The sequence below is a fragment of the Armigeres subalbatus genome, chromosome 3, assembly GCF_024139115.2.
Source record: "Armigeres subalbatus isolate Guangzhou_Male chromosome 3, GZ_Asu_2, whole genome shotgun sequence".
In the NCBI taxonomy this organism is placed as follows: domain Eukaryota; kingdom Metazoa; phylum Arthropoda; class Insecta; order Diptera; family Culicidae; genus Armigeres; species Armigeres subalbatus.
In genome coordinates, this window is record NC_085141.1 from 199,476,852 (window position 1) to 199,490,261 (window position 13,410).

The 13,410-nt window shown below is 35.9% G+C and overlaps 1 protein-coding gene across 4 annotated transcripts in view; it reads right to left on the reverse strand.

Moving 5' to 3' along the window:
* Positions 1-13,410, reverse strand: part of LOC134225992 (unconventional myosin-XVIIIa) — a 543,965-nt gene that overhangs the window by 28,250 nt on the left and 502,305 nt on the right. For all 4 annotated transcript variants that reach the window (XM_062706483.1, XM_062706482.1, XM_062706484.1 and 1 more), the window contains one exon: positions 1,312-2,465. In XM_062706483.1, the coding sequence (XP_062562467.1) occupies positions 1,312-2,465 (1,154 nt within the window). The remainder of the gene's footprint in view (positions 1-1,311; positions 2,466-13,410) is intronic.

Here is a 13,410-nt window from a genome sequence, read left to right on the forward strand (position 1 = left end):
ACTACCTCGATACCATACTCTGTTATGAACCTGGGAGCTGCGGACTCGATCGAATCAAATTTTCAAGATATTTTGCTTGAAACTCGCAAATTTCCTCCCAGTGTTCACTGTACACGTTACGATTTTCTCACATTGAATTATCATTATGTTTATCTTTATAAAATTAAATTACAAAGATTTCGTCAATTTACCGCATCGTATATATTAACGTGTCGAATGTTAAATTAATTCATACCCTCCAGTTATGTTGAATCCGTCGATATATTTAAAATGACACCAGTAAATTGAAATTAGTTGAAAATGAGCTATATTTAGTATGTGTTGATTTATACGTGTACTCTCTCGTCTACGCTCAAAATGCACAAAACCTCTCTCGATGCGATGGATACTTTTTGACAGCTTACTTTGGAGATTCTTTGACACTCGTTTCGACTCTATCCGCAGCTCCCAGGTTATACCTAAAGTATGCTGCATATTAATTTTTGGTATTTTATCAGGCTATTGACATCCTATTGTTTAGCCCATCACCAGATCGTGGCCAGGATGCCCGGGATATATGTGTCTATAGAATATATACGATGCGGTAAATTGACGAAATCTTTGTAATTTAATTTTATAAAGATAAACATAATGATAATTCAATGTGAGAAAATCGTAACGTGTACAGTGAACACTGGGAGGAAATTTGCGAGTTTCAAGCAAAATATCTTGAAAATTTGATTCGATCGAGTCCGCAGCTCCCAGGGTATAACATACTTAGGTATTTCAATACCAAACGAATAATAATTTGTGATGCGTTTGGTATTGTAATAACAGAGTATGTTATGCCTGAAGTATTCTGCATATTCATTTTTGGTATTATTTTTTGGCATTTTACCTCTTATGCAAGGCAGGTTCATAACAGAGTAAGGTATCAATATGAGGTATCATTGAGGTAATTCCTCCTGCTTGGGTGGCGACGTGTAGCCATGGACCGAGCCAAAGGGAAAGGCTCCAATGTACTGCACAGGTCACTTTGGCCTTAGTCTGAATTAATAAATAATAATAACCTGTCGTGTCCGGAGGAGACGGCTGCATCCGAATCAGCCGTCTCCAACTGCTGCTCGATCCGCAGTAGCTCGGAAGCACTACTACTTCCCGCGAAATACATCACAAAACTGAAATCTGAGTTCGTTCATCTATCACTCTTGCATCTGGTACTCATGACTAATGTATATGCCCTCTTATTCAATTCAATATATGTATTTGCTTATTCCCATCACAATCCCTACATAACCCATCCCGACAACCTTGAAATTTTTCAATGATTACCTTTCAGAATGGTAGGAGCCATCTTCTTCCATAGCTTGCTGTAGATCTGAAATTCTTTGCAATGCTAGCCGTAAATCAGCACGTGTTGAATTACATTCTGACTCTAAAGATTCCACTTGCTTCTCAAGAGATTTTCGTTGTGATATATTTTCTTGTTCTTTGCTAGTCAAAATGCTCACTTCTTCCCGAAGCTCTCGAACTATTTTCTGTGATTTTTTTAATGCCTCTTGTACGCTTATTTCTTTGCTACGAATTTGACTCATTTCATTTAAGGCTTTTTCGAACGATTCTTTTTGACGATTCAATTGTATTTCTATTCTCATGCGCGTAGCTTGTTCAAATTCAAGGCGTGACTCCAGTTCTTTGTTACGTAGCTCAAAACGTTTTCCAATAATATTAGATGAAGACTCGCCCAGACTTTCTACGGTTGCTAACCTTGATGTCAATTCCAGAATATTCTCTTTGAGAGATTTTTTCTCAGATTCTAGTTCAGTGATGCGTATTTCGTATTCTGATATGATATCCTGGTCGCAACTTAATTGCTTAATAGTTGCGCTATATTTTTTCATCAATTCTGCCATTTCTTCTTCGTTCTCATCTATTTGAGCTTGAAGATCGCTTCTTTCACGTAAAGCTGTATTAGCCTTTTCATGAGCATCAACTCGTGCGCGTTGAGTTTCCTCAAGTATCAACTGAACATCTTGCAATTCATTTTCTGCTATTTTTCTTGCTTTCAAAGCTGCGCATCGAGCCATTTCAGCATCTTCCAGTTGGTTTCGGAGATGACGTAATTGGGTTTTCACAACAGATTCGCTTTTAATTCGATCCAATTGACTTTGTGTATCACGCAGTAAAGCTTTGGTTTTTCGGAGTTCTCTTTTTAATTTTTGTATTGTTGATTCTTCTGTTGCTTGTTCTATACGATCATTTTCTTCAAGAGTCCTTAAACGCCGCTCTAATTCATGCTTTTCACGCATCATCAAAGTGCGCTCTTCGTGTTCTTGCTCTAGTTGACATTCCAATGATTTTATTTTTTTGTAGCAATTGCTACGTGTTTCTTCAACTTCATCTTCTCGCTGCTGTGCTTCCTTTCGAGTCTGTTTCCTGAATGTTTCTAGGGACATTTCCAAACGTAGTTTCACTTGTTCCAGCATCTGCAAGATTTCCAAGAAAATATATATATATGTAGTGAGTAGATACCAGAAATCAAATTGATTAATAAGCCGGTTTGAACCTAAGGGAGTTTTCGATTATAATTGACTTTTATATTTCATATAAAATTCAATTCGATTTAAAATTTATAACTACTTGTACCACTGTGCATATAATGTTTCGAAGCTGATATTCTACATAATGTAAATACATAACCATTTGGAGACGATGACGCGTTGGATGATTTGCTTGATGATGTTTATATTTATTCGTATATACCAGAAAAGAACGATTCTGGTTTGCAGAACGGATAAGGGAAAAAAGATGCAAGGAGACGATGGATATGAGTGGTTTGTGTAACTTGAGAGAGTCGATGTGAATAAGCATCATCAAGACGATTTGTGTACGAAAGAGAGAAAGCATGTAACAGGCTTCAGTCTATTGACGAATTTTCTCGCGGATAGACGGCGATCCCGGGAATCTTAAACGTGAAGACACGTTCCGCGTTGTAGGCAGAGATGCCAGATTTGAAGACATGTCTTCAATTTGAAGACATTTGAATCTCTGTGAAGACATTTATTCCGTGAAGACATTTTGAAGACTTTTCAAAATATTTGAAGACTTATTTACTTATTTGAAGATACTTGAATACAATCAATAAGCCAGCGAGAGAAAATATAATTTTATTTCTTAGTTATAAATTCTGCGACTTCTATGTATGGTCGGGGTTCAGCCAAATCACACCAAGCCTAAATGAAATATTTGCAATTTTTTGCCAAGGTTTTCATGTTATAGATTCACTTGGTCGAAAATCGCATCGGACATCGTTCAACGCCATAGCTGAGGATCCCTTACAACAAATGTACGCATGACTTAACATGAAATACTTTCCGTTTGTCTTTTGCGAACAAAATATCACAAGTTACAATGATATGGAAATGCTAATATCATCTTCCAAACTTAGACGTACATGTTCATGATAGAATTAGAGGCGAAAGTATAGAATTGATAGTTCCGTTAGGATACGGCAGGCATGAAGAATGTTTCTACAGAAGTCGATTTGAAAGCGAGCGGAGGGCAATACCAATTCTATACTTTCGCCTCTAATTCTATCATGAACATGTACGTCTAAGTTTGGAAGATGATATTAGCATTTCCATATCATTGTAAATCGTTTAACTTCACGTAGAAGTAACACACACAAAATCATTAATTTAGATCACAAATTAGTCAAAAAGCTGCTTGGTGCGGTTTGGCTTAATCCCAACCATATGTAAATTATGCAAAAAAAAAAAAAATTCAAAAGTTATAATAGTCTTTGTCTGGGGCTTAGAATCTCAAACATAAAAATACATTCTAGGCTGCTAAATGCAACGCATTTTAGACTTCATACGTACGCACTCAACTTGGAGTTAGGCGCTGGTTAAAAAATTCCCGATGGCGTGTATGTAAAAAGGTATTTCGATCATTACATTGGAACGCAATTGCCGTTTTATTTTACGGCAAAAATATATTGAACTCTTCTATGACTTGATTTAATCTATTCAATCGTTGAGCTAGAACCTGATCTTTTTCTAAATTCCTTACGAGTTCATTTGATCTTTTCGGTATGTCCATGTAGCTTTCGTCTAAATATTCGACGGGAAACTCTTTGAATTTTCTGTGAATTTTTAAAAGAATTTCCGATAAAAATTATGAGGAATTTCTTGTCTATATTCAAGAGAATTAAAATTGTAAATTCAGTACAAAATTTATATTTAATAATTTGCGTAAAAAAACATAAAGAAAATCCTACAAAATTTAAACGGAAAATCTATCTTGATTTCCACAATTCCCACAATAAATCCCTTTTAATTTCCACAAGAAAATTGTTTCAATTTATTTTTATTAAAAATTCTTACGAATGTCAATAATAAATTGAAATTATGCTGGTGTTAAATGGGTATTTCTCATTATTTTCAAGGTAAATTTCTACAGGAAAATCTACCTAAAAGAAATTCAGAGGAAACTTGCTACACACTTTTGTTAAATTTTTCCTTGAATTCCTTTGATTATTCTTCTAGAAATATTTTTGGACATTCTTCCAGTATTTACTCTGCGAATTCCTCTATGAATTTCTTCAAAAAATCGTCCTGGTATTCTTTCTGTAATCCCTCCAGGAAATTGTCCGGAAGTTTCAGGGATGTTTCCGAAAAATCCTCCAGGACTTCATTTGGAAGAAGTTCCAGAAGTTTCTCCAGAACTCCTTCAGTAGTTCCTTCACGAATTCCTCCAGTAGTTCTTCCAGTTTTTTTTCCGAAAGTTTTCCCGGGATTGCGGCGGAAGCTCCACAAGGGATCCCTCCGGAAGTTCTTCCTCTGGAAGATCTTTTAAGAAAGTTGCCGAATGACTCTCCAAGAATGCCTCCGGAAGTATACTATGAAATTTATCTGGTATTTCCTCCAGGATTGCTTTCGGAAATTTCTGCAGCAATACATCAGGAAGCTCCTCCAAGAATGCATCCAGAACTACCTCCAAGAAATTCTCCAGAAGTTTCTTTAGGAATTCCACCGGAATTTGCTTCAGTAATTCCTCAGGAATATTCTTCAAAAATCCATCAGATAAATCCTTCAGGTATTCCTCCAGAAAAAACATCCGGAATTCATCCTGAAGTTTCTACAGGAATTCCTTCTTAAGTTCCTCCAAGAATTCCTCCGGAACTTCCTTCTGAACTTTTTCCGGATGTTTCTTCAGTAAATCCTTTGGATGTTCCAACAGGAATTCCTCGGGAAATTTCTTCAGGAGACTTCCTGAAGTAATTAGAAGCTCCATCCAAAAGAAGTTATAAGAAGCTCCATCAGGAACTTATCCGGAAGTTGATCTAGAAATTTTACCGGAATTGTTTCTTCAAGTATTTCACAGTAAATTTTGAATTCCAACAGGGTATTCTTTAAAAAGAAATTTGAAAGAATTTCACGTGAAAATACTATTAAAAATCCGCCTCAGTACAAAATCCAGGGGAAACTCGTCATAAAAAATTAAATAATTTTAAAGAATATTCTCTTGAAATCTAACAATTTGTATGTTAAAAAAATTAATATTATTCACATCAGTAAAACAAGGAGATTATTGAATTTACAAATCTATTGGATTTTGAAATTTCTCGCTAATAATCGTTATTTCAATTTTGAAGACATTTGAAGACATTTTTAAACGACTGTGAAGACATATGAAAATATCTTCTGGCATCCCTGGTTGTAGGTTATTTTGTGGAGTGTTTCGGCTGCGAGAGAAGTGTTGGATACGACATGGCGAAGTCGGTAGGTTGGTTTGTGACTATTTCCGTAAAGAATTATTGATTCTAACAAGCAATATTATTGCCTGATTTTCTCAAAATTGCACGCGGCGTACCCTTCAGGAAAGGTACCGCCGCGCTTTCTGCACCCTGTTTACTTGATTCTTATGGATGAATAGCATTGCGGTGTATCGTTTGGCGCGGCCGTACCTTTCGACAGTCATTCGCCGCGTGAAGTTTTGTGCAAGTACCCATTTGGGAACATTACAAACGCCGCGCAGTGTATCATATCCAGAAAATCTGACAATATTATAGTTTGATTTGCATGCAGGACGGGTGGGTTCCTGCATGCCAAAAAGAAAACAATATAGAAAAAGATGAAAAATTAAAAAAACGTGCGGACGTGTGGGTACCGGCACGAAAGACGCAGGACGAGTGGCGTAAAAAAAAAGGAAAATGAAAAACAATATATATTTTCTTCGGACGATTGGGTTCCGACACGAAAATAAAAAAAAACAGGACGAGTGGGTACCTGTGGAAAAATAATTAACGTATGCGTGATAGAGTAGGATCCAATGCTAATCCAAAATGAATTTTGACTAAAACTCAATACGAATTAATTTGTTCATTGCTAATATTTCGAGTACGCTTTGATTTAGATTCCCAACTTTTTTTTCGAGTTTCATACAAAACTGGTAATTTTGTATGGCAATTCGGAAATGAAATAATAGTTTGTGTTTGCTGATTGAATTTTATTTGGATTTGTTTTATTTAGATTATTTAGATAGTTTTTTTGAAATTTCGGATTAAATATGAATTGGATTCGGAATAGATTTGATAAATTCGATTAGCACTGGATGCTCGATTTGGATTGACAAAGGACTGAAAATTGGGTATGAATTTGTATTGATTTAAATATGACGTTAAATTGGGAAATTGATTATAGATTATATTTGTTTATTTCTTGTTATTTAATTTCGACATGCAGTAACGAAACTGGTAATATCGTTGCAAAATATTGAGAGTGATTTGGATAAATTCAGATATTGATTTGATCAAGCTGAATTGACTTCGAATTGATTTTTTATGTAAAACAAATATGACACACATACGTTGAATTGATCATAATGAATTAAATTGAATTAGATTTAATATATTTGGAAATTGATTGGAATAAGTGTCGATGTATGATAATTATTGGTTTTGAGCTAAATATGAACTGAATTTAGATGCGATTGAGACTGGATTTGAATTCAATTTTCTATGGAAGCATAAATGGATTATTTTAGAACGAATTTTGTCTGGTCTGGTTTAGATTTGAATTGGGTTATAATGAGATTTAGATTGGACTCTGCTGGATTTTGAATTTGTTTTTGATTAGAATTTGCATTTGACTCAGATTGGATGTCTTAATGAATTGTAATATAATGCAAATTGAATGTTTTAATCGGAATATCGAATAGATTTGAATTGAACAGGATAAGAATTATATTGGATTTAATCTGGGATTAGTAAGATTGGGATAACATTTAGGATAATTTTAATTTGATATGGAATCAAGAGAATTTCGAACTTTTTTGGATAGGAATTGAACTTCTTTTGATTAGATTAGAGCAAACAATATGTTTAATTGGTTTTAAATTGAAAAATATTCTATTGAATTCTGACTCAATATCGACTGGATTTTAGATTAATAGATTTTCTTACTGGACTGGAATTGGTTTCTAATTTATTTTGGATTGAATATCTAAAACAATTTGGTATGAATTAAGTCTGGATTGAACTTGAATTTGAGTCATATTAAAATAGTATTAGATTTTCATTAGATTAAGATTAGATTTGGACTGGGTTTAGATAGTGTTTGGATAAGATTGTGATTGGATTTATGATGAGATTTGTATAGGTATTGAATTAAAATTAGATTCGATTTGGATTTTATTTGGACTAGATTGCATTTGAATATGATTGGGAGTAGATTGGATTTGGAATTGATTTCAGATTGAATTTGAATTGGATTTTGTGGATTTAGATTGGCTTCGGATTGGATCAGATTAGAACAGATTTGGATTTGAATAGATTTTTTTGTGGATTGGTTTGAAATGAAATTAGATTGGGTGCACGATTGAATTTGCACTATGTTTGGAATTGATTTGGATTAGAATTGGATTGGATTTCTATCGGATTTGAATTGGTTTTGGATTGCTTTAGTGTTGGTCTAGGATTGAATTAGAATTAGATTGGATTTGCTTTGGGTTGTATTGAATTTGGATTGGTTTTGGATTGAAATTAGATTAGAGTTGATTCTGAATGGATTTCGTTTGGATTTAATTTGTATTGCATTTTGGATAAGATCTGATTTTAATTTGGATAGGTTTTGAAATGAAGTTAGATTGCATTTGATTGTGAATGGATTTCGTTTGAATTTGTACTAAATTGGATTTATTATGATCGGATTTGGAATGGATTAGGATAGAATTTGTATTTAAACTTGATGTAGATTGGATTTTGTTTGGATTTAAATTGCATTAGAGTTGTATTGGATTTAAATTTGTTAGGGGTTGTTCTAAATTGGATAAGATTGGATTAAATTGGATTACGACTGGGTTTCGATTTAATTGGATTAGTCTGAATTTGCATTAAACTTTGATTGTATCGGTTTAAACTTGTGTAGGATTTGGACTTCGATTGTTTTTTATTGGGTTTGGATTGAAATTGTATTCGATTTTGAAAAGTATTTTATTAGATTTAGATTGGATTTCGATTTTTTAAATTGAATTTGGAATAGATTTGGATTGGATTTTGATTGGGGTCACCAGTCACACCGGAGATGGCGAGTTCAATCCTCGGTCCCGTCTTGAATATTTTCGGGTTGGAAACATTCTCGGCTCCCTAAGTATAGTGTATCCATTATAATGCCACACTAGAAACACATAATTGGTGGGCATAGAAAAGCTTTCAATTAATAACTAAGGAAATACTAATAGAACACTCAGTTGAAAAGCCAAGTTTCAGTTGGAATTTAGTTCCATTGAAGGAGAAGAAGGAATTGAATTGGATTTAAATTGGATTTGAATTGGATGTTAATCGGATTTCAATTATGTTTGGATTTTGGATTTTACTTAAATTTGGATAGGATTTGGATTGCATGTGGGTTGCATTTGTATTGGATTTGGACTAGATTTTGATTGGGTTTAGATTTGATTTGGATTGAGTTTGCAATAAATTGAATTTTGATTGAATTCGATTTGAACTAGACTTTTATTGGATGTGATTTTGATTTCATTTGAATTGGTTTGGATTTCGATTTTTTCTAATTGAACTTGATTTAGATCTGGATTGGATTTATATTGGATTAGGATTGGATTAGGATTGTATTTAAATTGGATTTGAATTAGATTTACAATGAAATTGGATTGGATTTGAGTTGAGTTTGTAGTAGATTGAATTTAGATTGGATTTGATTTGAATTAGACTTTGATCGGATGTGAAATTGATTGGAATTAAACTAGACTTGAATTGCATTTCAATTGAATTTTGTTCGTATTTAGTTTGGATTTGTGTTTGATTTGAATTCAGGATTCCTTGGGTTGTGTAGTATATTAGACGCGCATTACCGTACAATTTATGATGAAATGCACAATATGTAAACAGTCATTAAATGTGTAGCTCTTGCATTTGTTATGTGTTCGGCAACACTGTTCATGATGATGATTGCTGTTGAGATGGTGACAGCTCAGTCTTATTTAGTCGCAGCCGCGGGCGGACGCGATCTCACAACTGGCGACGAGGATGGGATCGTAAAAGGTAAATATTGCAGATTTTCTTCGAAAAAAGAACCAGTGGACTGGTTAGCCGTTGTATTACGAAAGTAATGGTTTCGTTTGAAAAATGTTGGAATCAGTGGAACCTTTTCCTTGGTTGGATTTTGCGGAGTGAAAATGATAGTTTCACTGCCGACCGGCAGAAAGAAAGACTGCCGACTGGATGAGAAAAAAGACGCGAGAATTTGCGAGAATTCTCCGTGGGGCGAACTTTGCGAGAATCAGAGTGATTCTCTTGGAGTAGGCGGGAATCTGAAGGATTCCCCTAGTATTAGATGCGAGAATTTTAAGAATTCTCCAGGGGGCAAAGTTCGAGAGAATGTTTGACATTCTCGTGGAGAAGCGGAAATATTCAGTATTTCCCAGATGAAGCAAATCTGGCAGAATCTGTGGATTCTGAAGGTATAGAGAAAATGTTTGGCATTTTCGCGGAGCAAGCGGAAGTTTATAGGATTTCCCGGACGATGAGTTGTCAGGCGGAATCTATGAATTCTGCAGTAGTCATTGTGGTGCGGAGAGTTTCCCTGAAATGCGAGAGGGCGGAAGACTTCTGGTTTTCCGGATGAAGTTTCGTTGATTTGGATAGTTGTTGTTTTTCTCAGAAAGCGCGGAGTTAATGAAATTTACTGAAGCAGGAAAATGTGAAATTTTGATGAGAATGACATGTAAATGTTACATGGATTTCCTCTGAGCACTTGGAAGTTAGAGAAGTAATGCATGTTGATGACAGTGAGTGTCGGCCTCGGAGAGAAAAGAAATAAAATAATGAATGTATTATGATAAGTGGAGGATCAGTATTCATATGGAAAAGTCCATTGTTGGCACTACAACGAAAATGAAGAGATCAGTATTTAAAAGATGCTCCTGTTGCATAACATAAGCCTTCTTGACATTTGGTTGCATTTAAGAGGAAAGATTAGTTGGAGGTTAAAAAAGAAGAGATGGCAGAGTGTGCAGAGGTGCACTCATGGGTGTTTATCGGTGTATTTCGCAGAGTTCTGTTCTAAGGTATTGCCGAGCATCGAATGCTAAGAAGCTAAATTTTGGAAATTTGGAGAAAATATGGTCATGAATTGACAGTGATGTATTCACTTACTGAAGACCAATTCTTAGTTTAGTGCATAGTAGACATTATTTGATTTGGTGGAGAGTGTTGTGCCGTGACTAGTTGCTTAAGAGCGATGGTAGCTTTGTCGTCGCAGTAAGATAAGTGGATTGGAGGTGCATGATTCAAGATGCACTTCGGAAGTAAAGTGATATTTAGATTAATCGGAAGTTTCTCGACTGAGTATAGTCTTTATTGAGACCCTCGGAACTTCGCTTGGATTACCAGTAAGATGTATGGCTACAACGTTGAATGTGTTGAAGGCGGCTGGATTCTATTACGACCCTATCTTGAGATTTGTGAGGTTGGAAATTATCAAACTCTTGACTATCATCATGTAGATATCTGAAAAGTACTGGAGGCAACGATGTCCCGGTTTGAGATGTAAAGTCATTGAAATGGAAAGAGGGAGATTGCGCTTCTTCTTTGGCTGAGGAATATGATACGCAGCTGCAATTTGCGAGTGGGCGGTGTTTGATTCTTGTTTCGGTGTAAAGGATTCCAGAATGATAGATTCATCGGTGGGTAAAGGTAGAGTCCCGTAGGAGTAGGAAGAGTACTGACATGTGCCGCATTGGACAGGTCTCCTGATCGTTTGGAACACAATTTCGTATGGGAATGGACGATGAATATTGTTCTAATTCTGACAGTATCGACACTTTGTAATACACGCTTTTCAGGTAAAGTAATGCCCCATCGTGTAGGCTGCACGATGAGTGTATGTATTATAAAAGCAAGTGAATATCATTATTTTGCAATACCTTCATGCTTGGAAATTGTGGAAATACTTGATGAGGGCTGGGTTTCGATGGGAGTGGCTTCAGTTGTGCATTTCAACGAGACGGTTGATACATGGCGTTGGTAGGTGTGATAAGGCATGCTGATTTGTGCGTTTAGAGTTCTTTTCCGACTATGTGGCTGGTCAGACTGGTTTTATCCTAATTGAAAATTCAGAAGATGTAGTGAAACAACACAGCCTTGCGAGCGAAGGCGTAGCGTTCCCAGTCCGGAGATGACGAGTTCGATTCGAAACATTCTCGATTCCTGGAAATAGTATACCCATTGTGCTCTCCACACAAGATACATACTCATGCAATGGTGGGCATAGAAAAGCTTCCAATTAGGGAGTTCAGATAGAATACTAAGTTCCAGTTGGAATATTGAGTCATTGAAGAAAAAGAAGAAGAAGAAGTGTGTTATAAGATGGGTTGTGATGTAGCAACGAAGAGGTTAGACCTGACTATTTGTGATTTAGTGTGATCTTTGGATTCGGTAGTTTCACATGAGAGGTACATTTTTGTTGGTGGCTGTGAAGAAGACAGTTTCTGTCTGCAATTGCTTGAGCCCTGTAGAAGAAGGGTCGAATTCTTTATCCGAGGGCATTTGTCATAATATAGTATTAAGTATTAAGATCCCAACCAGCGAATCCCGACTGTACGTGGAACTGTATATAATGAGAGTCGATGCATAAAAATTCATAGTAGTTCGAACCGGTGTGTGGTCGTGGTGTGAGGGTTAATTTGTAGTATGTTGGAGGTATGCCCGCTGGTGTTAGTATGATTATGGCTTGTTCGTCACATTTTACTGTTTTGCGCTAAAATTCACTAATTGCCACTCAGTTCTGGAGTTTCTTGGTTTGTGTAGTATATACCTACACAAGTGTTTGTTGATTATGAGATTGAATGCCGGGCAGTTCACGTTAGCAGGGGATTCATTCTAATATTGGCCAGTATTTTATAAACACTTGTTCACCATGTTTGTTCGTGTATAAATCGGTCGACATGAGAGGAGCTAAGAAAGAAAGAGATTACATCGGTCGAGTATGACTTTTGAACGGCAAAGTTAGGGTTAAGGTACGGATTTACTTCATATGACCGGAGGTTTAGAGGGAGGTTTAGGCTTGATGTGTGCGCAATGTAGGTGGGAGACTGTTATTGAATCCATACCATTGACGATTTATTGTGTGATAGGTTGACGAAACGCACTATTCGAGGAGGATAGTTATGAAGTTGTGAAGAGGAGGTGTTTATACTTGCCCTTGAGTTCGCCCTGAGGCGAGCATATTTTCACGTTGTGCTATGTTTGTGTATAATTATTAGGTCATCAATAACTTGAAATGTGGGTACAAGTTTAAATGTTGAAGACGTTGCATGAAACGTTTGCTTCATCAGAAGTCCTTTCCTTTATATCGAATCAGACTACGTTGGATACTGTTTGGTCGAAAAGTGGTCTGCGTTGGATAGTGCTTTTGGGTCCATACCATAGGCAAGATAATCACAAAAAGCCGCATATACTGATATGTTTTGAATGCTATTTACGGTTTTTGTAGAAGTACATGGAAACATGCCAGGTATACTAGTACTTATAGAAATAGTTAACAATATCTGGATTAACAATATTATGACCATTATTGATTGGATTGTGGTGAGAGGTGAACATTATTGATTAAACTATGATGATTTGTATCACAAGCAGGCTTATGTAGCGAAAGTTGATTAATTTCAGAAAAGATTTGAAAGATCCATTCGAAAGTTTCATCTACAGGAATAGTGCAGGAATCAGCATCTGGGCGCTTCATGAGACATTCAGATGATGGGGTAATTTTCAAAAATAGATGCTAATTGTGAAGAATCAATGGACATGGTCGCCAATTTCGAAAGAAGAGGAAGGAAGGGCATGCATCAATAGGATTATACTGTAAAAGGTGGATATATAGTGCCAGTCATTCATGGCATAAGGGTTGCCCT